The sequence below is a fragment of the Alosa sapidissima genome, chromosome 13 (assembly GCF_018492685.1).
Source record: "Alosa sapidissima isolate fAloSap1 chromosome 13, fAloSap1.pri, whole genome shotgun sequence".
NCBI classification, from domain to species: domain Eukaryota; kingdom Metazoa; phylum Chordata; class Actinopteri; order Clupeiformes; family Clupeidae; genus Alosa; species Alosa sapidissima.
In genome coordinates this window covers 18,610,213-18,634,939 of record NC_055969.1, presented here as the reverse complement: position 1 = coordinate 18,634,939, position 24,727 = coordinate 18,610,213, and the positions used below count along the sequence as shown (strand labels likewise).

At 43.1% G+C, this 24,727-nt stretch overlaps 1 protein-coding gene across 5 annotated transcripts; it reads right to left on the bottom strand.

The window, feature by feature from the left end:
• Positions 1-364: 364 nt before the first annotated feature.
• sbno1 (strawberry notch homolog 1 (Drosophila)) lies at positions 365-24,727 on the bottom strand. 5 transcript variants are annotated; one of them, XM_042060427.1, is made up of 33 exons: positions 24,304-24,727; positions 22,529-22,645; positions 22,191-22,313; positions 21,399-21,732; positions 20,988-21,026; positions 20,731-20,831; positions 20,418-20,511; positions 19,506-19,666; positions 19,031-19,164; positions 18,829-18,919; positions 18,264-18,425; positions 17,683-17,818; positions 17,455-17,560; positions 16,424-16,577; positions 15,481-15,663; positions 12,922-13,019; positions 12,175-12,320; positions 11,540-11,734; positions 11,259-11,438; positions 10,361-10,527; positions 9,339-9,470; positions 6,767-6,902; positions 5,363-5,475; positions 5,094-5,165; positions 4,911-5,010; positions 4,737-4,811; positions 4,262-4,408; positions 4,080-4,174; positions 3,544-3,630; positions 3,198-3,335; positions 2,870-2,946; positions 2,178-2,371; positions 365-1,842 (listed from the first exon to the last, which is right to left on the bottom strand). In XM_042060427.1, exons 1-33 carry the CDS (start codon positions 24,304-24,306, stop codon positions 1,700-1,702), a joined length of 4,233 nt encoding a protein of 1,410 aa, XP_041916361.1. In that variant the 5' UTR covers positions 24,307-24,727; the 3' UTR covers positions 365-1,699. The 5 variants fall into 5 exon arrangements, with proteins under 5 accessions (XP_041916361.1, XP_041916364.1, XP_041916362.1 ...); XM_042060430.1 differs by having other exon boundaries at positions 21,399-21,729; XM_042060428.1 differs by having other exon boundaries at positions 24,406-24,727.

The window sequence follows — 24,727 nt, the reverse complement described above, 5'->3', positions numbered from 1 at the left end:
CATGTTCAAGCCATCTGTAGGTGTTCATAGCTTGACCTCATTTCATATCTAATACATCTATGGCTATGTAATCTATTTGGGCAAGCTGGATCGATGAGCCCCGCCCCAGACACATGCCCACCAATGAAAAGTGATATTTACATGTTCTCATTTAAGCAGACACTTTAATCCAAAGCCACTTACAGAGAGAATAACATTCTCTAGATATAGTGGTGATCCTCTGGTTATGATTACGCCTTTAGTGGCATTGTGGGAGCCTGTTACAGTTTAATTGCAAGGTCTTAAATGGCATTGAACTAAGTATAGTTTAACCATAAGACTATTGAATGAGTAGTGTAAATGAGACAAGAAAGTCGATTCAATCAAGTGTTTGTCCACAAGGAGTTTTATTGGTCTTTTGCAAGAGGTAGAAGTCTTGCACTGTTCATTTTAATAGTCTTTGTACATCAATCAGTCAGTAGTGCAACTCGTGCAAGGATGAAATGACATTGTCCTTCAAGTGTTTCAACATCTAATATTTTAAGCAAAACATGTTTTTTTTTCCTTTTAAGATATGCACCTATACACACTGGTATAGCAAAAAAAAGAAGCAACCTAAATGAAGCCTACCCTGTCCACTTATACAGCACTCTGAAAAGGGAGGAAAGAAAAATGAAGAGAAAGGAAACAGGAGCTCGCACTAAAGATGCCTTGACGCACAAAAACATTGGCTCGCGATGACGCCCATATTGGGAGGCGCACTGCCACCGGCCACATCGGAGTCCTGCTTTTGAAGAGGTTCCAGTTTGAACAGGGACTCGCGCTTGCTGGCTTGCTGGCTGATTGGCTGGCTGCCTCACACCCGCACAGTGCATTCACATCAAACCTATTCGGCCCTCAACTAGGAAAACTGGACATAAAAAAAAAGGAGCTCTCGCCATGCAGTCGCAGTTCTCCACTTACTTCGCTGAGGAGGCACACACCCCCCCAACCCCACGCTTTACCTCCATCCACCCTCTTCACCAGGAGCATGCTGAGGGACGAAAAAAAGACTGAGGCGCAAGAGACATGGAGAGAGGGGAAAGAGGGGGCGTTGTTTTGAGTGAGTATGCATGCGTGCTTCGGGCACCTCGGATCGATGCCAAACTTCTTTTGCGTGTCGACGAAAAGAGAGATGACTACGTTCGTGTAGTGATTCCCCTGAGTGTAGACCTGTCAGTGTCATGAAGGGTGCAGTGGAGCAGGCCATCGGGGGGGGGGTGCCACTTCCTGCTAGAGGTCACATGTTCAAAAGCTCAAAAGTTACACACAGGCGGAGAAGGAAGAGGAGGTGGTCGCGGCGGCGTGGACAGCCCCACCACGACTGTCTGGGCAGCTCTCCTTGCGGCCTCTCTCTCTCTCTCTCTCGCTCTCTCTCTCACATACACACTACCTGCGAGGAACAAGTTAGGAACCTACTCCTGCTCTTTCCACTTGGAACCCAGAAGTCAGCAGAACCCTGTGGTCTGTCTGTCTGTTTGTCGGTCTGTCTGTCTGTCTGTCTGACTGACTGAGACAAAGCACTCCGGCAGCAGTGACAGCGACAGGAGCAGCAGCCGCGGCAGCATCACGAGGAGCCGACTGGGGCCAGAGGTTGAAAGTTCAAAGGTGAGGAGGAGGGTAAAAGTCCGGAGCCTGCCGGCTACAGGAGGAAGGAGAGTGGGACGGGGTGAGGTGGGGGCTATGTGTTGGCAGAGTGGCTGAGGCTCTGCGGGTGCAGCTGCTGCCACATCTGCTGCTGCTGGACAGCCAGCTGCTGCGACTGGTCCGACGACGACAGGAGGTTGGTCAAAGGGGACACACAGTTGGCTGGGATCAACAAACCTGGGAGATAAGCAAAAAAAAAAAAAACATAACTCAATGGATTCATTTGCCTTAAAAGTAACCACCCAAGGCAGTTATAAATGTTTTACATAATACTGGTTTAAAAACTTGTTTGACCGGTTTTTCCATCCATCTACTTTCCCCCACTTGTCTTCAACCCCAAATTAATTAAAGTTGCAAAAGGCCGATAAACAAAATCAGCTGATCTAAAGCTAGGATTAAGTTCATACCTGTACTCACTCATAAGTGAAATCAAGGTGCAGTAACCTACGGCCAAGTCATTTGTGTTCACCAATTTGCACACATGATATCGAAGTTAGCTCGGGCCAACTTACCCACAATTCTCTGCCCGTCTTCCGTTCTCAAACGAACAATCTGCATTTTGACGTTGGTTCCGCTGACGGAGGCCAACACCCCCTCTACTTTGGTCCAGACACTGAGCACCGAGCCGCACAGGACGTAGTAGGTCCTACAGCGTAGCCCTATCTCGCACTGCAGCCCTGCGGATGCCTTCTTGCAGTTCCCACGCCTGAAACGCAAGCGGAAGAGGCATCACAGTGCATTCTACACATCACAGAATCGATTACAGTCCTAAGTTGAGGTATCTCTGCCCCAAGACTATATACATCTATTTATCAGATCTTATATTGCGTCAAATAACCATTGGTTCTTGTTTCATCAGTATAGACTGTACTCTCTACACTAAAATAATGTCATGTATGACATTACCTTGGCAATCCTTTGTGAAAACCTTACATCAAGATACATCACACCGTCCACATATACTTTATGTATTGTGTTTCAGGCACTACAAACGTGTTTACTGAAAGCTGAAGACATTGTTGCAAGGGGGCCTTTTACTGGTCTGTGGGGAACAGGAGTGATCAGGGTTGCCACTCAAAATCAAATGTAAAATTCCATGACTTTTTCCTGACTTTACCATAACCTATAATGACAGGCATTGAATAAACTGTTACACTTTGCTTGACAGTATCGTGATACCAGTAAGACCATACAGTGAACATACCAGTAAGCATGAGCACAGATCTCTGCTGAGGAGTTGTACTGATCTATCCAGTGCTGCTTGGCATCATCGGACAGGACCTGACAAATCAAAATCAAACATTAAAACCTCAGTCACTTCACAGAACAAAAGCCCAACAAAACTTTTCTGATTTCTGAAACATTACCCAGCAATGTTATTTAATTTGTCAAATGTGATTTTATTTAATGACTGCAAATTTCCTTGAATCCAATTCTGCCTTGCTTTTATTGAGCATTCGTTACATTACATTAAGCAGACACTTCTTGACTAACAAGAAGTTGGTCTTATCTACATATGGGGCAATGTTTACCTTTTTACACTTTTTCCGGACGTCAGCGTAACTCTCTTGTTTCAGTTGTTTCCCTGTGTTCGGTCTGTAAACCAGAAAGAGCCTCTTCTTGGTGTTGACCTCTGTGACCAAAAGGGCAGTTTTCTTATTGTTCCTCACCTATAAACCCATGGGGGAAATATCAGGAGTCAAACAGTATCAAGTCAGATATGTGACATCAGATCCTCATTCTTTGACAATCTAACTTGAATAGATATGAGCATGCAATACTTTTGTGCAGTCCATTTATTTTGACCAGGACCACCAGCAGCCTACTGTGCTACTCTAAACACAAATCATGAAATTAATGAATAAAACACCTTCTTACCTGCACATAGAAGCCATCATCAGCGCCATTGTGTTCTGCCCATATATGGGTGGCATCTTCCCATGACATCCCCCTCTCTACGCTTACCTGTGAAAACCAGAGAATATCAGAAGCCAGCCAACAACCACCTAACTCCAACGAAACACCACATTCAAGAGGTTTTTCAGAAACCTTTAGCATAGCAAGAAAAGCCATGTGTTCCTTCATTACGGAAATAAGTCTTTTCAACAACTCTAAACCAATGAAAAGATCACTTTTTTTTTTATCAAAGACCACTAACAATGGGTTGACCTTTAAACATGAGCACTTGGGCCCTTCAAGGTTCTAAATTCCTTCCTAGTGCTGCTTACTTAAGACACCATGATCAGATTTACACTAGGTTCACTTGTGCTTTCTTATCAAGGATCCAAATTCTTAAACTATATTTACAATTACGATACGTTTATGATTACAATATATTTTTTTTTAACTACACATCCATTACTATTCTGGTGAGTATGCAATCACAAGAGTGACATTTTAATTGTTTGACTCACAGTGTACAACTCCACATGACCTGAGGTTGAATATCCAGGGGTCAAGAATTTCTTCATGTCCACTTTCTTCACCTTCTCATCCCCTGAGCCCAAATCTGTAGAGATGAACCAGAACAACACTGAACACAGCTGAATTTCCTCAGAGCAGAGGCAAACAAGATGACTCATAATCAAAAACGTACCCAGAATTCCCATGTCATAACGTCCATTCTTCTTGGCATTCTGGATGACTGCTGTTAGTGTTTCAGCAAAGTATTGGAAGAGGGCATTCTGCTGTTGGACTGCCATACCAAGGATCCGATTAAGGAACTTCCCAATGTTGTTATAATCTGCCGACCCAGACAGACATGCATACCATCAACACATATATACATGCATACATGACACTTTTATGCAACATAAAAGAACAATTACTATCTACTCAGTACTGTAAATGCAATGATTTGTTTTGATTCAAGATAAATAATAATAACCAAAGCCTTAGAATAAAATAAATCGACGGGATGACCATCAGTTGACAATCCCAAAAAGGCAACTCACTATAAGGACACACTAGACAGTAGAAGTCGACCGATTTGTGTTTTTCTATGGCTGGTGTCGATATGAAGCAGTTTACTTATTAGGTTTGTTTGTTCATTACATGGAAACTCATCTAACCTTTGTCCAACGTAAGGATCCCCGACCGGTCCTCAACATTGATCAGGCCAACGCCTATTAAGCCATTGCGGATTTCTGCAGAAGGAAATGCGAGGAATGTTACATAACCACTCACGTTATGGTGAACTAAGCACATGAGTTAAAGTGTGGTCACATGCTTTTTGTTTTCTGTACCTTTAAAGAAATCCCCTTCAAATTCTGAGGGAGGGGAAACCAGGGGAGAGTCCAGATTGACAATGGACTTCATGACTATTTCCAGCGCATTTCTTCCGTACTGTGGAGGACAGAGAGGTCAGAAGGAGGGCAGACAAGGAGCCGACTTCCTCAAACCACACAGCAATCAAACATCAAACTCACTTTGTTGTCAAAGTTGAATCGGCTCAAGTCTCGTGTCTCTGTTGCTCTTCTGTCACCATGCGTCAGAGCACCCTATTCAACACACATGCACACACAATGAGGTTGGTACAATGCAAAACAAAAACTTGGCGAAAGCATGTGAGGCAATAGCAGGCAAAATTTGAAATGTTTATGAATGATTTATTGTACAACCTGGAGAATTTTAACACTATGATCCTACACAACTCTACTCATTAGCAGTGAGCAGACCAATTGCAATAAAGGCTCACCAAGCTTTCAAGTCTTTTGGCAACAATTGAGGCGAATCTCTGTTCTCCTGCCAGCTCAGAGATGAGGAACACGTACTCCGGCGCTGTGACCTGATTGGATCTGTGTGTCCGGCCTTAGAGAAGAAGCAGAGCAAAGAGAGAGAGAGAGTGAGACAAACGCACAAACCTGTTACTTAGCTGAAATGGACTGCCGGGAATGATCAGAAATGTTCTGAGCCATTAGATATACATACAGTATGTGTGTCACGCCTGAATTCTGGCACAGGGCCTGAGAACTTTAAGCCCTGAACCACACCTCAGACAATGCAGAATGAGAGATTACTTTAAAACCAACATGGAGGTTAGCAGTTTTTGTTACATGGTGCTGGGTTTAGTGCTGCCTTTGTTTTATGATTGCACTAATGCTTTTGCCCTGCTCCTTCCCTGTACTGTCTCCTGTCGCTTCCTGTAGGTGGAACTTGGTGTGCTTACTGGTAGCTGACTGACTCCTTCATTACTGGTGCCAGCCCACTCGTATAAAGCCCGATTTCATTCTCGCACCTCGGTGTAGACAGACGCTGGCACACCGGCACCTTCTTTTGTTGTTATTTACTTATTACTTAGCAACTACTTAACTTTAACTTTGTTAATATTTCCGTTTTGTTTTACCTCGGTGGTTACTTTACCTATTTAGTTGACTCGCTTCTTAATTTGCCTGCTCTGCAAGCTGTGCGTCAGGCACGGGACTCAGGAGAGCTGATAACATCCCAGCATGTAAGTGTGAGGCTTTTGTGCATCCTTTTCGGTCCTTTTGTAACCACCTTGGCTTTTATGTTTGTTAACAGGTTTTTTTTTTTTTTTTTTTTTTTGCTATTTGTAATAAATCACGTTTGTGAACTTTGGTGAAACAAAAAGGACAACATTAAAATCAAATGGTTTCCCCGCAAAACCGTTCAGTCTTTTATGTTGTGTTATCCAATTTGCCTAAAATTGTTGGTTGGATTCCGTAACAAAGTCTAACAGGCAGGCTACACCACGTACGTAAAGTACTAAACGTACGTAAAGTTTCTGTTCACAGAGTGTATGCTGTAACAAATAGCTTCCACTGTAACCAATGGACCTGGCTACACCACACGTGATATCGGCGCACATTTGGAAAAAAAAAAAAACCCTAATCTTACACTATACAACTCAGACGGATATGACTTCAAAACTAAAACAGAGGTCAGCAGTTTTTGCAAAAGTCTAACAGGGAAGCTACACCAGGCGCGTAACTGAAGCCTTCCGTTCGCGTTGCGTCTGCTGCAACAATTAGCTTACAAAATAGACCAGTCTTCTAAAATGGATTTTACGTGCCGCGAACGGAATGATTCAGTTAGGCGCCTGGTGTAGTGAAAAGGAAACAGAGCCCAGACCACAGCTTACCGAACTGCTGGATGGCTCTGTCTGCACTCCAGGGCAGCTCCAGGGTCATGTGCACTCTCCTCCGCTGGTTCTTCACCCTGCGGTCCGCCTGCAGAGAGATACCCGAGCTGGCCGCCTCCGAGATTATGGCAATGTTCTGCAAACACAAGCAGGGTTTTCATTCACTAGTTCCACACCATCAGTAGGGACTGGGGCAAAAACGTCAGATGAATATGGTCATATTATATCAATAGTGTTAATTTTGTCACCTATTTTTAATTTAGTCCTAGTCTTAGTCTTGTGACGAAATGTCCTTTTTAGTCTTTGTCATATTTAGTCATTCAAATATAATTTTTGTTAGTCAAGTTTTAGTCGACTAAAAGTCTCGTCATTTTAGTCTAGTTTTAGTCAAAAGAAAACTAAAGGTATCTTAGTCTTAGTCAGTTTTAGTCAACACATTTTAGTCTTTTTTTTATAACAAATTATTTCTGATTACCATTTGAGTCAAATAGTGTTTCACACATCTCAATTTTCCAACAATATTGTGTGTCCACAAGGCTACTCGTCTGTTATAATTACTCATTCTGATTTTGTCAGTCAGTATGTTTACATGCACAGGTAAGTCGAGCTACAGTTATAGCTCGGCTGGGATTTGACCATAGACGTAAAAGATTTGAATGGACCACTGTCATATTCGTAGACCAGTGTTTCTCAAAGTGTGGTCCGGGAATCACTGGTGGTCCGCAAGCTATCCCAAGTGGTCCGCGAGCAGACGTGGTAAAATATAATATAGATGAGTTGTTTGCAATATTGAACCAACTTGTATGTAAAAACAGTTCTGCAACACTGTCTATGTAAGATATGCCAGTTTAAATCATACAGTATGAATCCACACAATAAGCAAAGTGGTTCAGTGAGTAGGCCTATAGTGTAGACTAATTATAGGCTACTGTTGAAGAAGGTATAATCTTTTTTTTTTTAGCTAGGGTTAGTTAAGTGGTCCTGAAACTGAAAAAGTTTGAGAAACACTGTCGTAGACCAAAGTATTAATGTTTTACTCCGCCTCGCTAGATGGCGATATGCGCCCAAACACAACACATTCCCCAAACAGACTCTCCATCTTAGCCATAGCTAACTTGCTAGCGAACTTTCCATATTAGCTTACTTGCTAGCAAACTTTGCATCATCAGTCTAACTAGTTAAATAGTTGACATTACATGATGAACATTTTCGTATGGACATTCTGGGGGATGTTAATTTGTATGAGAGAAGCTTCAACTTCTGGGTATGTAGCATTGTGGCATACAGCTTAGGTAGTTAGCTTGCTAACTCTGGCAGAAATCTCCAGTGTTCTTGTTCCATGTTGTTTCGTGTTGCAGCCACAGGGTTGCAGCAACAGCACGTAGACTAGCCTACAGGAAAGCTGTTGCGTATGAACTCATTCGGAATATTTTGAAAACATAACAGCTAGATATTCTGTCTTCTCAATTTGTAGACGAAAATGAAGAGAGTTTTTATCATAGTTTTTATTTCATGGAAAACATTTTAGTCTCGTCTTTTTTCGTCAACAATAATGCATCTTAAGATAGTCTTAGTCAGTGTTTCAGGACATTACTGCTGTCTCGTCATCGTCTCCTCTTAGTCATGAAAAAAAAGGTTGTTGACTAACATATTTCCTCTCGTCTCGTCTGACGAAATTAACACTATATATCAATGATATGTACATGACATTGTTTTGATTCAAGATATGGGTCTAGATGGGCATCACACCTATCTTTCTTCTATGTTTTTTTTAGGGCTGTCAATCGATTAAAAAAATGTAATCGAATTAATTACGTACTCTGTGATTAATTAATCTAAATTAATCGCATATATAATTTTTGCTGTGAAAGTATTTTAAATATTTACATTCAAATGAATCATTGAATAATCAACATTAGTGACATTAAAGTTCAAAAACTTTTATTATTATTTTCACTGTTCAAATAATGGCGATAATAATCTAATAATATGACCTAATATGTTGAGGAAATAAATTCAAAAGTGCTTCAGGAAGAAGTTTTTTTTCCACATACAAGGCATTTCAGGCCACAGATATAACCTAGGGGACACAATGAAAATAAATTAACTCTCCCCTCAATGTCAGCACTATTTCTTTGCATTGATGTGCGACTTTAGAGTTGGCGAACTCCGGTGCAATGCAAATTCCTTGGACTTTATTTTATTCAACACTTTATTTTTATTAACACCATCAGGCCATTTTTTAAAAGTAAATGTTCCAATCAATGATCTAGGCAGCACATTTTCTTCTCTCTCCTTCATTTTACAGTCTAATGGTTACTGACTACGGCTCGGGGTCAAAGGTCATACGGAATCGATTAATCTGCGCTATTTTTTTTAAATCAGTTATTTTTTTCTCACATTAATTAATCAAAATTAAATCAGTTATTTTGACAGCCCTTTTGACAGTGTCTTTTTTTTTTTTTTATTCAACCCCTTACTATTCTACCAAAAATAGTAAGATAAACCAGATTGAGCCGTGTGCATATGATAGTGACAACAGCAGACAGGTTTCAAAAGGTCAGTTTCCTACCTTCTCTCCATCCATGAAGCGTTGTTTCTCTGTCAGGTTCAGGATCTCCACGGGAACATCCAGCTCCGAGCGTGACTCGTAGGATATGCTGCCGTCATCGTTACTGACAACCCGGCCTTTACGTCCCGTCATCTACAGAGCGCCAATGCACAAAGACATTTACAAACAGTACTGAATGCAAACTCCACAACTCTGCCTGGACAGAGAGATTTAAAAGGTGCTATGAATGGTATTAACTACTGCTTCAGTCACTGTATACAAAAACATCAAACCAAATTGCTGAGAGTGTGTTTGGTGTTAAAGCTGCAGTTGGCAAGTCTGACAGATTGAGGGGACTTAGCCAAAATTTTGAATGTTAACATGTGTAAATTGTGTTCGTCACTGCGCACCAGACTGCACCAGACTGTGATTGGCAGTCAGATCTCACACAGCCCTGCTCTGATTGGACCAGAAGAACCGAGAGCTGTGGATTTTTGCAAAACAAATAACAGGCTCTAGGTGGAGGTAGAAGTGCGGGTTTTTTCTAAAACCGGCTGATTTATGTTGTTCTGTTGGAGCATAGTGTCGGTTTCAGTGAATATGATAAAAAAAAAAAAAAAAATTCTTGCCAACAGCCGCTTTAAGTGTTTTAGCGTGCGTGCGTGTTAGGGATGCAACGGTACAGTGTGCCCACGGTTCGGTATGCATCACGGTTTGAGGGCCACGATAAGGGTAAGGTTTTGGTATTTTAATATAAACTCATTTGCATATAGAGCACATCAACCTGTCGGTGCTTTGCTACATTAGCAGGGAAGCACTGATAGGTTGCAGGGGTGAGAGGGCCCATGCACTGGTTCTCTGGGGGTGTTTTGTGAATGTCTAACATTTGTGTAGTTTGCAGCACAATGATAAACATTTGCAAATTATGAATGACAGATGTACCGACTTATCGCGGTTCATGTCTGCGTATTAAACCGTGAGGGGCGTATCGCTCAGTTCAATAATATACCGTGGTGTGTGTGTGTGTGTATCCCACTACTGACCTCAGCCACATTCTCAGGGCCCCCGAGCTCGTCGATGAGCTCGTCCAGCGTGTTGGGGGGCAGCTGCTCCGAGAGCTTCTCCAGCTCCTCCAGTAGGTGGCGCTTCATCTGCTGGGCGTCCTCCACTGCGTCCTGGCTGGTCATGCAGCCATCACTCTCCGTCTTAGCTGGTCAAGGAGACGAATAGCCAGTTAGTTATCAGGACCATGACCACGAATGAGATCTCAAACATAAACGTCCAGTTGCACATCTGCGATGCCACTTACTATCTAATGACTGCAGCCACTCTGGCTCTGCTTCTCGTCCATGAGTTCAGTCATTTGGTTATTCGTTGATAAGTAAAACACTGACGCGTAGGCTACATTTTAATTATTGTTCACTCGTTTTAAGTGTTGTGTCTTGAAACGCATATGCACATTGTAGGTTGTACACATGTAGGCCTAGTTCTGTAAATTACATGAACAAAATTCACGGATCCCGTCGTAGCCTATAATAAGAGATGCGCTGACATCGGACGGAGGGAGCAAGCAAGGATTAAAAATTAATGTGAAGGCATGTGTGGTTTACGTTGTGTGATATGCGTATCACGGTATGAATTGAGAGCCATGCTCTGCTTATTACTTGCTCTTGGTTAAACTCACTTGCCTGAAATCCGAAATATTTCTGAATATTTTCTGCTTCTGCCACCTTACCTACAAAACCCTGAGGAACCTGAGGATACGCTTTCAAAGAAAAACTTTGGACCTAAAACACAAACAGGGTGAAATAGGCCAAACTTCCTTTTGCAGTACCGGACTAGCACACTAATACATACATGACGACTAAGCGGCTATACGGTTCTTTAACAAATGCGATGAGAAGTGTTGTGATCCTGATGTCGAGGGCTACGTCAACCCACCTGCTGGGGTGACGGCGGCAGGCACTTTGGCTACGGGCGTGGTGAAGGCGGGCCTGGTGGAGCCCAGACCAGACGCCAGCAAGGCACTCTGAATGGAGTCCGGGTCGATGCTCTTCTTCTTCTTCTTCTTCCCCTTCTTCTCTTTGCCTTTCTTGGAGTCTTTCCGAATGAGCCAGGGATCTGGGGAGACGAATGGAGTGTGAGTGGGGAAAAAAAAAATTCTTAGTCCTTAGTCCCGTTGAGACTGTTCCTCTTTGACTCTTTCGCTGTTAATTACTCACCACCCTCGTCATCCTCGCTGGACTCGTCCCTGAAAGGGTTGAAGTCGTCTTCCTCCTCGCCGGAGCTGACCGACTTAAAGCTGTCGTCACTCTCGGCGTCCTGGTCCGACTCGTCCGATTGGCTCTCTTCAGAGCTGCTTCCAGACAGCCCTCCTGACCGCCGTTTCCTCTTTGTCTCCTTCTTGATCTCCTGACCTGTAAAGGAGGACAGGAAAAATCTCCTGTTAGCCACTGCACACACCTAATAAACTAAACAGCTAATAAACCAAACTATCAGCATGCACACAGTGTACAACCACAAATAAAACCAACTTCCACATTATCTACAAGCAATACATTTTCAGGGTACAGTCCATCAGCAGACCGCATATTGGTTCCTATATTAGCATGTTAGTAATGTGCTTTACTGAATCATCGAGCAATCACTGAATCAACTCAAAGCAGACACCAACTAAAATCACCCTTACTTCCACCAATCCTCACTGACAAGCCAAAGCCATGTGTGCTCAGGTGACCTTGAAAACCTTCAGGACAACCAATAACCTTTGTCTAAAACCTCCTAAACCTACAAAACTTTGCTTTGCAGGGTTCTGAGAACCAAGTACAAGCAACAGTAACAAGACCGTGACACACACCTTTTCTCTTGGTGCTCTTCTGGTCCTGGGCGTTGTTGTTTGCTGCGGTGGGTTTCTTGGAGGGTAGATCGATACCCAGCAAGCTAAAGAGCTTCTGTCTGTCAGGGGCAGGAAAGTGCTTCTCCACCAGAGACTGGAACACACCCCTGCCAGGAAACAGTCACAGAGAATGAATAAACATACCTAATACAGCGGCCCCATTACAGCTCTCCATTATGGACCTATTGTGGTTATAATGACTGGTTATAATGACTCCTTTTGATTTCCTTAATCAATTTATTCATACCTAACCAGCAGTTAATTCATACACGTTACATGTATTCATCTCTTTTTCCAGCAGCTAAAGCTGGATATTGTTTTATGAAGCTATAAAATTTGTCTTATGCTTCTTTTTTGTAATGGAATGTTGTACCACACCCCGATTTTTCTCTAGGTAATTCAAGGACTGTGCCACTGTAGGCTGAAGGGCGTCTGGCCCGAAGTGATGAGATTAAAAAAAAACTGTTTAAAGTATTTTTGAGTGCGGTCCTTGATTTAAAAACTTTACATCTATTACCTGAAGGATTCTGACTGAGATTAAGGTGTTGAGCTCATTATTGCAATTCCTCACAGGTTTCGCAATATGGTGGTGTTCTGTTTGTACATGCAATCACAGTATATCCAAGAGCTCCGTCTTAAAGTCAAGTCAGGAGTTCAGTTCAGTTGAAGTTTGAGGAGTAGCAGAGGAGAGGCAGTGAGGGCACTCACTTAGCAGTGGACACAAAGTCGTTGAGCTCTCCACCTCCCTCCTCCAGGGCCTCCAGTGTTCTGGCCTCTCCTGTCGACTGGAGACCGATCACAACACACTGTGGAGCAGCAGGGGCAGAAAGATTAACTAGTGGACACACACACAGACAGAGACAGACACAGACAGACAGAGACAGACAGACACACACACACACAGAGACAGACACACACACACACAGAGACAGACACACACACACACACACACACACACACACACACCTTCCTGTCTTAGGTAAGCTTAGCTTATAGGTTGGCCAATGTTGCATAGAGATTCTTCAGAATTGCCTCAGGTGTAAAAAAAAAAAGAAAAAAAAAAAAATCACCTCAGGATTTGTGACCCACCTTCTTCCCAATGCTCAACAAAATATGAAGGAGGTTAAGTATTTACATAAACTATACAGTTTATTGGATGGTCACAAATAAAAAGAATAAACATTTCTAAATACGTTAAGAATATGAACAATGTTGTCACTTGTCTTTAATTCTAAAATTAAATCAGTATTGTAAAGTTTTAAATAAGATGCACAGCATTAGTACAGTGGGTAACCATGAAAATTGTGCACTTTTTGAAAGAAACATGAAACTTCTACCATAGTTAGGTTATACCATGAGGTTTATTTTCAGATTGGGAGAAGTCAAATTTGACCTCTGAGGCCCGGGAGAGGTCAAATCCAAGATGGCCGCCAATAATATTCAAAAGTGCCTCACATTGGAACCAAACACAGTAGAAAAACACTTAAGGTGTCATTTCCCACTAACTTTTGGGTGCCCATTCTGTATCTGATAACTTTGAAACCACCAGAGTTCAAGAAAATGCATTTATGTAATGGTCAAGGTAAACAAAACATCAAAATATTCATTTTTTATGTACCCTATGTACCCCAATTCATTTCTTTGTTGTCCCTGTATTATTCAGTTATTAGTTGTTATTTCATGAGATGTGTGGCTAATTTCATTTCTTCACAGCACAGAATTATCCACAGGTGACCCCCCCTAGACCATTTTCACAGACCACCTGCCATACCACCGCTGGTTAAAAAAAAGCCTGTTTTAAAGAGTTGTTGTTACAGGCCACAGTACGCACAATGTAGAGAGCACTTCAACCGACATATTCTAACATGTAAACAGATTGACTATGAACAAACAATATTATTACATAATTACATAATATTATTTGTTGCAAATTAATTTAACCATAGCCAGGAAGGAGTTTTCCTTGGTAGTTCGCTTTTGAGTTAAAAATCATGGACATTGATCAAAATAATTATCCTAGCTAAACTAGAAGATAGTCTGGAACATTTATGTGAGCTGAAGCTAGTTTAATAATTGAACAGAGTATATTGTAGATATGTCAGCTTGGTAATGTGAAATTTGCTATGGCTGAAATAGGTAATGTTAACAGAGTAGCCTAGTTAAAGGGACACCAGGCAACGTTTTCGTGTTAATTAGTCATCTTCCTAAATCGGTATATGGTTAAATGACTCGTTACAGGGTGAGTGAAGACTCTCTCGCCCACCCCTATTGCCTGTCGGAAGAATATCCCGCTTGCAAGTTCAGTGCACCCTACCCGCCGACCGAAGCAGGCAGGCTAACGAAACGCTAGAGATTGTTGAAAACGTGTGTATAATGGCAGAGCCGGTGAAGAAGCAGCGAAAACCCTTGACGGAAGACGCAAAGAAAAGGAAAAGAGCTTCAGACCGAGCGAGGGGGAGTTTCGTAGAGAAAAAGCAGCAGGCTTGCCTGGTGTCCCTTTAAATAGCCGGTCAACCGGGATTGAACACATTTGTAGCTAGCATGTTAATATAAGGCTGTGTCTTTAATTACTACTTAATTAATTACTTCTTACTGTTAAGACTATCAATTGGGAGATTGTTAGGGCAGGTTTTGTGGTGGACTGATGCTCAATGTTTGTACCATCAAGTACCATGTTGATAAAGGCCAAGAGAGATGGTGGCACAGCCCTCTGCTGGCAGTTTTCTTTGAATGACCCGTCAAAAGAGAAAGATGAATTAAGGATCTCTTTGCGCACTAATAATAACTTAATACAGGGACAACAAAGAAATGAATTGGGGTACATAGGGTACATAAAAAATGAATATTTTGATGTTTTGTTTACCTTGACCTTTACATAAATGCATTTTCTTGAACTCTGGTGGTTTCAAAGTTATCAGATACAGAATGGGCACCCAAAGGTTAGTGGGAAATGACACCTTAAGTGTTTTTCTACTGTATTTGGTTCCAACGTGAGGCACTTTTGAATATTGTTGGCGGCCATCTTGGATTTGACCTCTCCCGGGCCTCAGAGGTCAAATTTGACTTCCCTCCCAATCTGAAAATAAACCTTATGGTATAACCTAACTATGGTAGAAGTTTCATGTTTCTTTCAAAAAGTGCACAATTCCCCTTGATTTGAGGGCTTAACCGCTGTACTACATGGTCCAACTTCTGTTTAAACCACCATAACACAGTCGCACATGTTCATTGGCATGTGCATTCACCCACATTCAACAGAACACTCACCTTTCCATTCTTGACCTCCTCTCTGGCGAGCTGCACGACTCGGCGCACCTTGGAGGCGATGCACAGGTACTTGAAGAAGCGCTGGTGCGCAGACCAGAACTGGCCCCACATGGATTTCTTCATGCGCTGCTCTGCGTCCATCAGGTTGGCTGCCGCCTGGAACTTCTCTCGGGCGCTTACCCACTGAGACACGCAGGGGGGGAATAAATGCTTAAGTAAGGATTACTCTATCTAACAATATCCTAGTGGCACTGTAACTTTATTGCATCTTTATTGTACCTCAATTGTTGTAAATCACTTTGAATAAAAGTGTCAGCTACATAAATGTAAATTACAGCAGAAAAATGGACAACCTTAATAACAGCAATGAATCTAAACACAACCACCATCACGACACACAGACCATCATAGGAAGAAACCATGATATACCCAATTCGACTACCTACAAAACAAACATAACCTCGTGTGTGGCGGGGACTGACAGACAGACAGGCACTTTTATCACTAAGAGTGACAGTGACCTCACTGATAAAAAGGTGTGCACACAGGATATGACAATCACATGAACTCTGTTCTCTGTAGCAGTGGTCAACTCATGAAGGAGGGGGATATGCACACAGCCACCTCTTTAGAAACCTCATCAAGGGCCTGTCTACACAACGCTGTTTTTTTTTTTTTTTTAAACTGGGGGATTTATTTTATCGGTTAGGCCTTGCATCTACACAATCCTGGCATTTTAGGAGGCTGTAACCGGGTTCCGAAGCGGGATTTTTTTAAACCACCGGTTAACTTTTGCCATGTACGGCAAAGCCAGCAATTTTATGAAGACATAGCCCCACCCTCAAATCAGCCACCGCACTTGACCTAACACGCTGCTTGTCGATGAGGGACCTCCTAACACATTATGAGGATTTACAAAAGGGCATTCAACATCTGTACATACCAGCCGCACTGCCTTGTTGTACATCTTGATGTAGTCGTTAGATAAAGGGACTTCTTCAATTTTAAATGTCACACCCTGAAAGCTCAGCTGCCGTGCAATGTACATCCCTCTCAACTTCATGTCCATGGCAACAATCTCCATGGCTCCCACACCCCTGAGGATTGAATAGATCAAAAACCAATAAATTCAAATGAGATACACATATAAACTATGGTAAACAACAACAAGCACTTCCCTCATACACAGAGGCATATAAAGCAAAGCTTAATTGAGTAGATTTGGAAAAGCGTCTGATGAATGAATGTTTGTTTGTTTGTTTAATTTAAGGCCATTTCTGCAACTAACAGTACCGATCCGAAGCCCATCTTTATGCAAATGAATCCGTTGAACGCGAGGCGACTCTCCAATGAAAGGACGAGGTTGTAGGTCCTTTGTTCTACCACAACGGTGCCTGTGAAACTTTGGTTCCGCTTACAAGACAAATAATGTTTTAACGATCTCTTTCACGACCACCTAGTAGTCCATAAAACAAACGAAACTAGGATTTGGCTTAATTTATTGACTGTTGGTGTTTCTGGTAAGGATTTGAGATTGCATTGAGTAGTTTAAATAAAACAAGATTTCCAAATGGCTTGCATAGTTTGTTTAGGCTATTAATGTGTTGTATACTGTTAAGTACATGCCTAAAATTGTGGTATTTGTGGAAAAACACTTAAGATACGTTAAAACGAACTGAGTATGAGCTGGTAACTGACATTTTAAACAAAACGCCCACACACGACTGAACGTGGGGAGGCAGCGCGACATCTATGCGACACGACAAAATGAAGTGTCGTGCAAGTGGATCGGTACCGTAAGGCTATTTAATGGCCAGAGCTGATTAATGAATAAATGTAAATGTAAAGCAGGCAGATCTTTGTTTTTCCTGAAAGGTGGGTTCTAATTTGGTCAGATTCCTGCTATTGTTCCCTACACACCCAACCGAAGTGCTCAAGACCTAAAGCTGTTACTGCTGACCGAGAGCCACATACCGTCTCTCCACTGCCTGAATAAAGTTGGTGAATTCCCTGAAGGGCGTTCCTTCACCCCAGATACCAAGGCGGTTCATGTAGGCCATGTTCCGTGGCTCCGATGCACCTGTAATGCAGATTACAACATTGAACAGCTAATGGGACCGGGAACTATTTGCATATATATGTGTGTGTGTGTGTGTGTGTGTCTCCAACATTCTGATGTGGCATTTCTGTATGTCACTTTACCTGTGGCGCTGGCATACACCACCCGGGCTTTGGGCAATTTGTTCTGTAGCTCCAGCACAGCCAAACCGGTCTTTGTGGGTTTTGAAGACCCAATCGGGCAAACATTTTTGGCTTTGTGACACTCATCGAATACAATCTGACAGGAACAGTCAAGGGAAGAACCCACAAATGCATACATGATACTGATGACATGTTCCTAAGACTCAGAATGAATTCTAAACAGAATGTCAAACTTAAAAATATTTATTAATTCATGACAGATCTTATGTGAACCAATATAACTCCTAATTTACTACATAACTGGAAGGTCATGGTAACCTTTAGATTTGACAGCTTTCAAACATCTTTGCAGCAATGCGTGCTTCTGGCAAAGCTAGACAACACTGATTAAGTGCAGCAGAAGGGCATGTTACGAAACAGCTAAACAAACATATCTAAACATTGACTCCTCAAGGAATATCCTGGAAGTAATAATTTTTATGGAGGAGGGTTACGCACAGAGAAAGATTAGGCACTTCCTTTGTTTACTGCAAAGGTGTTACTTTCCTACAGCCAAGTGTGTTTACTGATTAAAAGGATACAACTCCGTCAAAGTCATCACCACACCAGTGCAGTAGCTGCTTAAATCGAGTCTTGTACTTCCCCCCCGACTGGCTCTCTCCAATGAGGGAAGAGTAGGTGGCAAAGATCACTCCTTTCTTAACACTGCCGTTGTGTTTCGAGGAGATCTTCCCGTATTTAAACTGGAAAAAGAAAGCAGACAAAATACAAATAAATAAGTAAGTTGTGTAGGCATGTGTGGGAGTGAGAGACTGCATTGTCAGGAGTGGGTTGGAACATGAGTCATAAGCAGCAACTGGTGAAGTGTTAAGACTTAGAGAAAGGAAAGCATTTTCAACCCTAGTTGGACTCAGGTCCTCAGAACAGGCAAGATTCAGAAACAACGAGTTCACGCTCCAAAAAACAAACAAACAAACAAACAAACAAAATGGAAACCCTTTAGTAATGCCACATTCTGACCTTCATGTCAATCAAAGAATAAAGCCCCAAGGGTCAACCTTTTCCACTGATTGCATTTATTATAGTTTATAGATGTGGACGCTGCTCCCTTACGACTACTGTAATGCTCATGGCTACTCTTTTCACCTTGTTCAGTGAGTGGACTTGAATGTTCTTGGCGCCAATATCCCGCAGATCCCTCTCTGCATCATACTTCAGGTCGTTGGAGACGCTGAACCTGAGGATCGCAACATAAACCAAGAAGGCATAGAATAGCTCTGTAAATAAAACAATTTCCGGAGAGGTCAGTAAGGCAGTAGGGAAGAAAACAGCAACACAGAGCTCTTACCAGAGGGAACGTTTCCTCCCCAGTAGGTAGTTCTCGTAAATGACTCCAGCGATGGTTCGGCCTTTGCCCACTCCAGCCCCGTCCCCAATCAGATAGGCCGCTCGGTCTTGGTTGGGAAGGAATGTCTCGTGTTGCTGTTGACGGCAGAGGCCAAAACACGCACATCACAATTCAGTTCTATACACTCCAATCAATTTTACATTAGGTTAGACAGTTGGATCTGCTACAAGGCAAGACATCCTCCTTAGCAAAATCAAACTGATCTCAAATATACAGGAATATTTAGATTTTAAGCTCTACCAGCTGATGACAAATGATCAGTTCAGTTGTTCCAGCCTAGTCACTACTGCTGTAATACATGCAGGGTGAGCATTTACATGCGACACGTTTAACTGTCTGCATGTGGACCGACAGCAAACTGACTGTGGACTTTTCCAGGTAAGAGCACCTGGGTGGTCTGACATTCTTGTCCTACCTGGCTGGCGTAAGTGATGGCCTCTAGCTGCAGGGCAGAAAGCCAGCCGCGGTCGATGATCTCCTCTGGGACAGCCATGCGGTACCACACGTCTGGCGGGTTAACGCTGGACAGTGAGCTGGTCTCCACCACCGGGTCAGGGTGCCGCAAGCCAGTCTTCACTGCAGGAGGAAAAAAACAGATTACATTCCATCATCCACTAACAATCTTCTCTTTTTGAACATGTTTGTATAGATAAGTATATACACTCTTTTGATCCCGTGAGGGAAATTTGGTCTCTGCATTTATCCCAATCCATGAATTAATGAAACACGCTCAGCACACAGTGAACACACAGTGAGGTGAATCACACACTAATCCCGACGCAGTGAGCTGCCTGCTACAGTGGCGCTCGGGGAGCAGTGAGGGGTTAGGTACCTTGCTCAAGGGCACTTCAGCCGTTCCTACTGGTCGGGGTTCGAAGTCCGAAGTCCTAACCAGTAGGCCACGGCTGCTTTGTCTTTAGGTTGACAGGACAGCTGAGTGTGACAGAGAGCGAAAAGAGATGGGCTAGGATCCGAGAAAAGACTGAGGGTAGGAACCTGGTTCCCCACAGGCACTTCGACCCGAATATCGACCCTTCGACCGCATGGATGCTGCTGCCTGCTTGAGCCACAACACCCCCGCCCCCCACAGCCCCTTTTGATTGTGATTCCACCCTATGATAAAACTTTCCTAGCTCCAGAAGCCACTGTGATATTAGACTTCTTTATTTCCTCACAGCTTCTCTGGCAGAAGCTGCCTCTTTCTTCCGAAACAGACTCTGACAGGCCCGTGGAGCACCCATCTAAGGGGCTGAATGTCAACTGAAAAGCCCACTCGTGACTAAAAATACCCTTCAAAAATGCATGTGTTGAGTGCGCTTGTGCTCACGTTTCATTGGCATGTACTCCGCATACGTCTCTGCATGGCCCATTTCCTCTTCTTCCTCTTCCTCTGGTTCCTCTTCATCTTTAATGTGTGGTATCTAGAGACACACAGATGAAAAGCACAACATAGATGAAACAACACTCAGAAGAATGATGGCTACAGATGTGACAAACCTATTTAAAAAAAAATTACCGAGGTTGTTGTTCTGCACTCTACAGCGAGCTTTACTATGGTAAACTCATGAACTTTTCAGTGGTACTTGTGTATTGAGATGAACAGCACCATAGTTGGTTACCACAGGCAGAGAGCAGCTTACATTAGTGGGGGAAAAACTCCGCATCTTCAGGTCTTCGTTCACCCAGATTCTGGCCACGTCTTTGCTGGTCACCTCTTTCTTCACGCCATTGTTCAACTCCGCTGTGGGAAGAAGAGCTTAATGAGAGCACCAGTAAACCAGTCACCAAAAAATTAAAAAAACCGACAAGTGCACACTTAAAACCCAGCCACCAGACAACAGAATAGAACACTCCACCAGAACCCGTTCAATGCGTTAGGAGAAGAAACTACTAATACCTGCTCTACTCATCATCTTGGAAGAGACCACAATTATTTCTGCAAGAGGGAAAATCATTCCACTTTGTTGAGAGAAGTTCACAATAACATGGAGGAGGCCCGATAGAGCCATTAAAACAGACTGCATTCTAGACACTCAAACAAGCATTTTATAAATAATTCCCAATTCAAAGGAAGAAACAATTCAATTCTGCTGCTTATCAGAGCCCCTACAAAGGTTATCAGCAGTTGTAAGGGGAAGCACACACACACACCAATTCATAACCCAGCAGTTGAAAGCAGACACACACACACCAATTCACAACCCAGCAGTTGAAAGAGGAAACAAACACAGACACACAAAAAGACTCAAATTCACTCAAACACAAAACCAAATACAGTGCACACACACAGGGCAAAAACCTCACTCACTGGCGGCTGTGGCCGTGGCAACAGGCGGGGCAATGTCGGCCGGTGGCTTGAGCTTCATTAGTTCCCCCAGGCTGCTGGTCTTCAGGGCCCCCGGCTTCAGCAGGTCCTTCAGCTTCACCTGTTCCCGGCCAGGGGGCACAACCGAGCACACGGGCGACGAAGAGGCTACCACGGCTGCCGGGCTCATCCCACGCGCATGTACCACCTTCGTCACCGTGATGGTCTGCCGGCCGGTGGAGCCCGAGGCGGGCTTGGTGACCACGATGGTGCCAAGTGAGGGCAGCTGGTTGAGTTGGTTTAAGACGAACGTTGTGGTCGACGGCTGTGGCTTCTGCTGTGGAGGTTTAGGGACGTTGCAGTCATCAGCAAGTTTGAAATGCTATGCACTCGTCACTTAAATATCGCATGTCTAACAAAACTGTGTGCATGAGCATCTTAAACAAGAGTGCATGAACAGGAGTCTCTTCCAGAACTAAACAGTTTGAAATCCACTATTGTGTCAAAGGCCTTTAAAGGAGAAATCCGTCAATTTTTCACATAGATCTCCGTTTCTCGAGGTCACAGAGTACTGTTGGTACGGAACTGTACGGTACGAAAACCAATTGTTTTCGTTTTTTTTTGGCACCAACAGTACTTGTGACCACGAGAAACAGACATCCATGTCAAAAATCAGCAGATTTCTCCTTTAACCAAGGTTATATGGTTCCGTTGACAAAATTTAGCCAGCTCCCCCTCCCATAAAATTGCTGAAAAAAAATAATTTTTCTTAACAAGTGGCAGTGCATCTCTTACTCTGATGGTGATTGTTGGGGTGGTGGTGGGCACAGGCGTGGGAGATTGACCAGGCTCCAGCCGCACGATTCCAGCGGCCTCAGCTGCCAGACTAACTCCATCCAGTGCACTGACGGATACCGACTGCAAGTACATGCAAAACAGACACCGTACATTTAGTAAATACCTCTTGAAAAACAAATCCCTACATCAACTGTTAAAATCACTTGTTGGTGCTGTAGGCAGCAGTCAACTAGCGTGGACAAAATGGTTAAGGGATAAACGGGCTAGACATGGAAGTACTTCACAGAAAACGACACATGTTCTTCAGCAACATCTTTTGCATCATCACTGCATACCTGTTGAGGCACAGGGGGTGGAACCGTGTCCTGTGGGTCGAGGTCAAAAAGGTCATTTGGGCAGATTCCACTTTCGCTCAGGGCCGCCAAAAGCAAATCCTGTCCAGGATCCATCATCTGAAAACACAAGAACCAGCACATGAGAACACACAAGCTTTTCCCTCCTGCCTCTCAAAAAGAAGCATAGCACATGGCCCCAGACACAAGGCCGAGTGACACACACACACACACACACACACACACACACATACGGTGTGATTCACTCCTCGACCATGCAGCGCACATGCTTAAACTAAAAGAACAAAAACCACACATATTTCTGAACTAACCAGCACCACTGTCGAATAGACAGCACCAACGTATATTTAAACCTTTAAGTGATGTTTCAGAGTCAGCCAGTGAAATAAACAGGTTTAGAGAAGCCGAGATGCTAATTGAACTGTTCGCTAATCGTAGCCACATAACTTATGTTCTGTGTTAGAAAGAATGCATAAGCTTATTTTACCTTCGATATGCTACTTCTCGTCTGGTCTGTTTCGAGTTCAAATGTTCACCAAGCTGAGGCTGATCAATCAGTCAAATTTTAAAGTTGAAAAGTTACCAGTTTACTTATCTGTTTCTGATCCAGACCATGTTTTTATTTTGCTAAATGAGTACAGCGTAAAGTTAGATACAATGTTGCTGGCAACACGACTCACTCATGAATATCATAACGTATCATGTGAACTTACACTGGGACACTCAGGTCTCTCTGCGGACACAACATCAACACAAGTGTGGCATTAGTTGACATACTGAAACATCACTGAAACACCACATATCTGAGCACGTGTTTGCAGCTAGCTGCAGTACTTCCTGGTCTGACGCAGCTGGCTAGCAACCTACAGAGATAGCTGGGCTAACCATAGCCTAACGATGTTGAATGCAACCACTGTAGCTATGCAAAATATATGTGCGCGCAACGGGCCATGTCAAAGGGCAGAAGAACAGTTAGCTGGGTAAATCACTTACAAAGCAAGCGTCAAACAACCTAAGCGACTGGCTGTTTCCTGCTTGGGGGACACAAACAAGTCACATAACAGCTAATACCAACTTAGTACAACTGACTTCGCCACCTAAGCAGTGACATTAGCTAGGTGTCCTAGCCACCTGGTTCACCAATGTGACCGGTCTCTAGGATGACTTACTATGAAGTTATTATCTACGTATCTGGCCATTGCTCTGTGGACAGAAAGGTTAAATACAACTAAGCGTAGCTAGAACTAAAGAATCTCACTTCACAGCAAAGAGAAACTGTCATGTTACCTAACAATTACCTCCGCATGCCAAGGAGACGATCAATATTCTAACGTTAACGTTACACCCAACCAAAAGGTTGAGCAGCTAACGTTAGCTAGCTAACTATTAAACGTCTTCATCCACTTTGTGTTAATAAACGTTACTGGAAACTGTAAGTCAATCTAAACTATTAACTACGTTGACATATCCTATATTTATGATAGTTGTCAAACTTAGTAAACACGTCATAAGACAGTGAGGGGCTTAAGCGGTTGGCCTTAAGAGCATAACAGACATGTTGAGAAACGACAATTAACGTATCCAGTCTAATACGAGCCAAGAACAAGCTTATACTCAAAAATGTCTTCAAATAAAGCAAATTCAACCCGTCCTAATGATGTGCTCAGTCACCTCTTGAGGGCTAACGTTATGCTACAAACTGCTAAACTTAGCGCTTGCTAACATTAAGGAGCAGCAATAAGGAGATGAAAACAAACCATTAGGGGCACCAAAACAACCGATTCGCGTTCCTGAACTGATCACTACATTTTAAAAGCCCTCTTGACTTTCAAAAAATGAAATAAAATCAAGAAGCTCACTTGGCGGTGTTCAGGGCTCCCACTTGTCTCTGCTGTATTGAGGATGTTCCTCCTTGTCTACGCTTGTTTGCTAACTACCCGCCGCCATCTTTACCAAACGGCAAAAATCGCGTGTGGGTCACGTGACACTGCGTCCAAATCAGAAGATTCCGTGAGCCAAATTCCGTTTCTTTTTCGCCTTTGACGAACTATGAAGCGTTTGTATAGAAGGCATTGTGGAGCGACTTTAGTTAAATCGAAGTAACCCGTCCTACTAATCATATTTTTTAACTAAACGGATTCGAGAAGCAGAGCGCTTATCCCTAATCACGTGACTACACCG

Excerpts from the sequence above, each read along its gene's own strand:
- sbno1 (XM_042060427.1), bottom strand. Across the intron at positions 19,667-20,417 it reads GGAGTACATGCCAATGAAAC|TGAAGACTGGCTTGCGGCAC; the intron begins GTGAGCACAAGC and ends TTCCTCCTGCAG. Across the intron at positions 6,903-9,338 it reads GCTTCATGGATGGAGAGAAG|AACATTGCCATAATCTCGGA; the intron begins GTAGGAAACTGA and ends TTGTGTTTGCAG.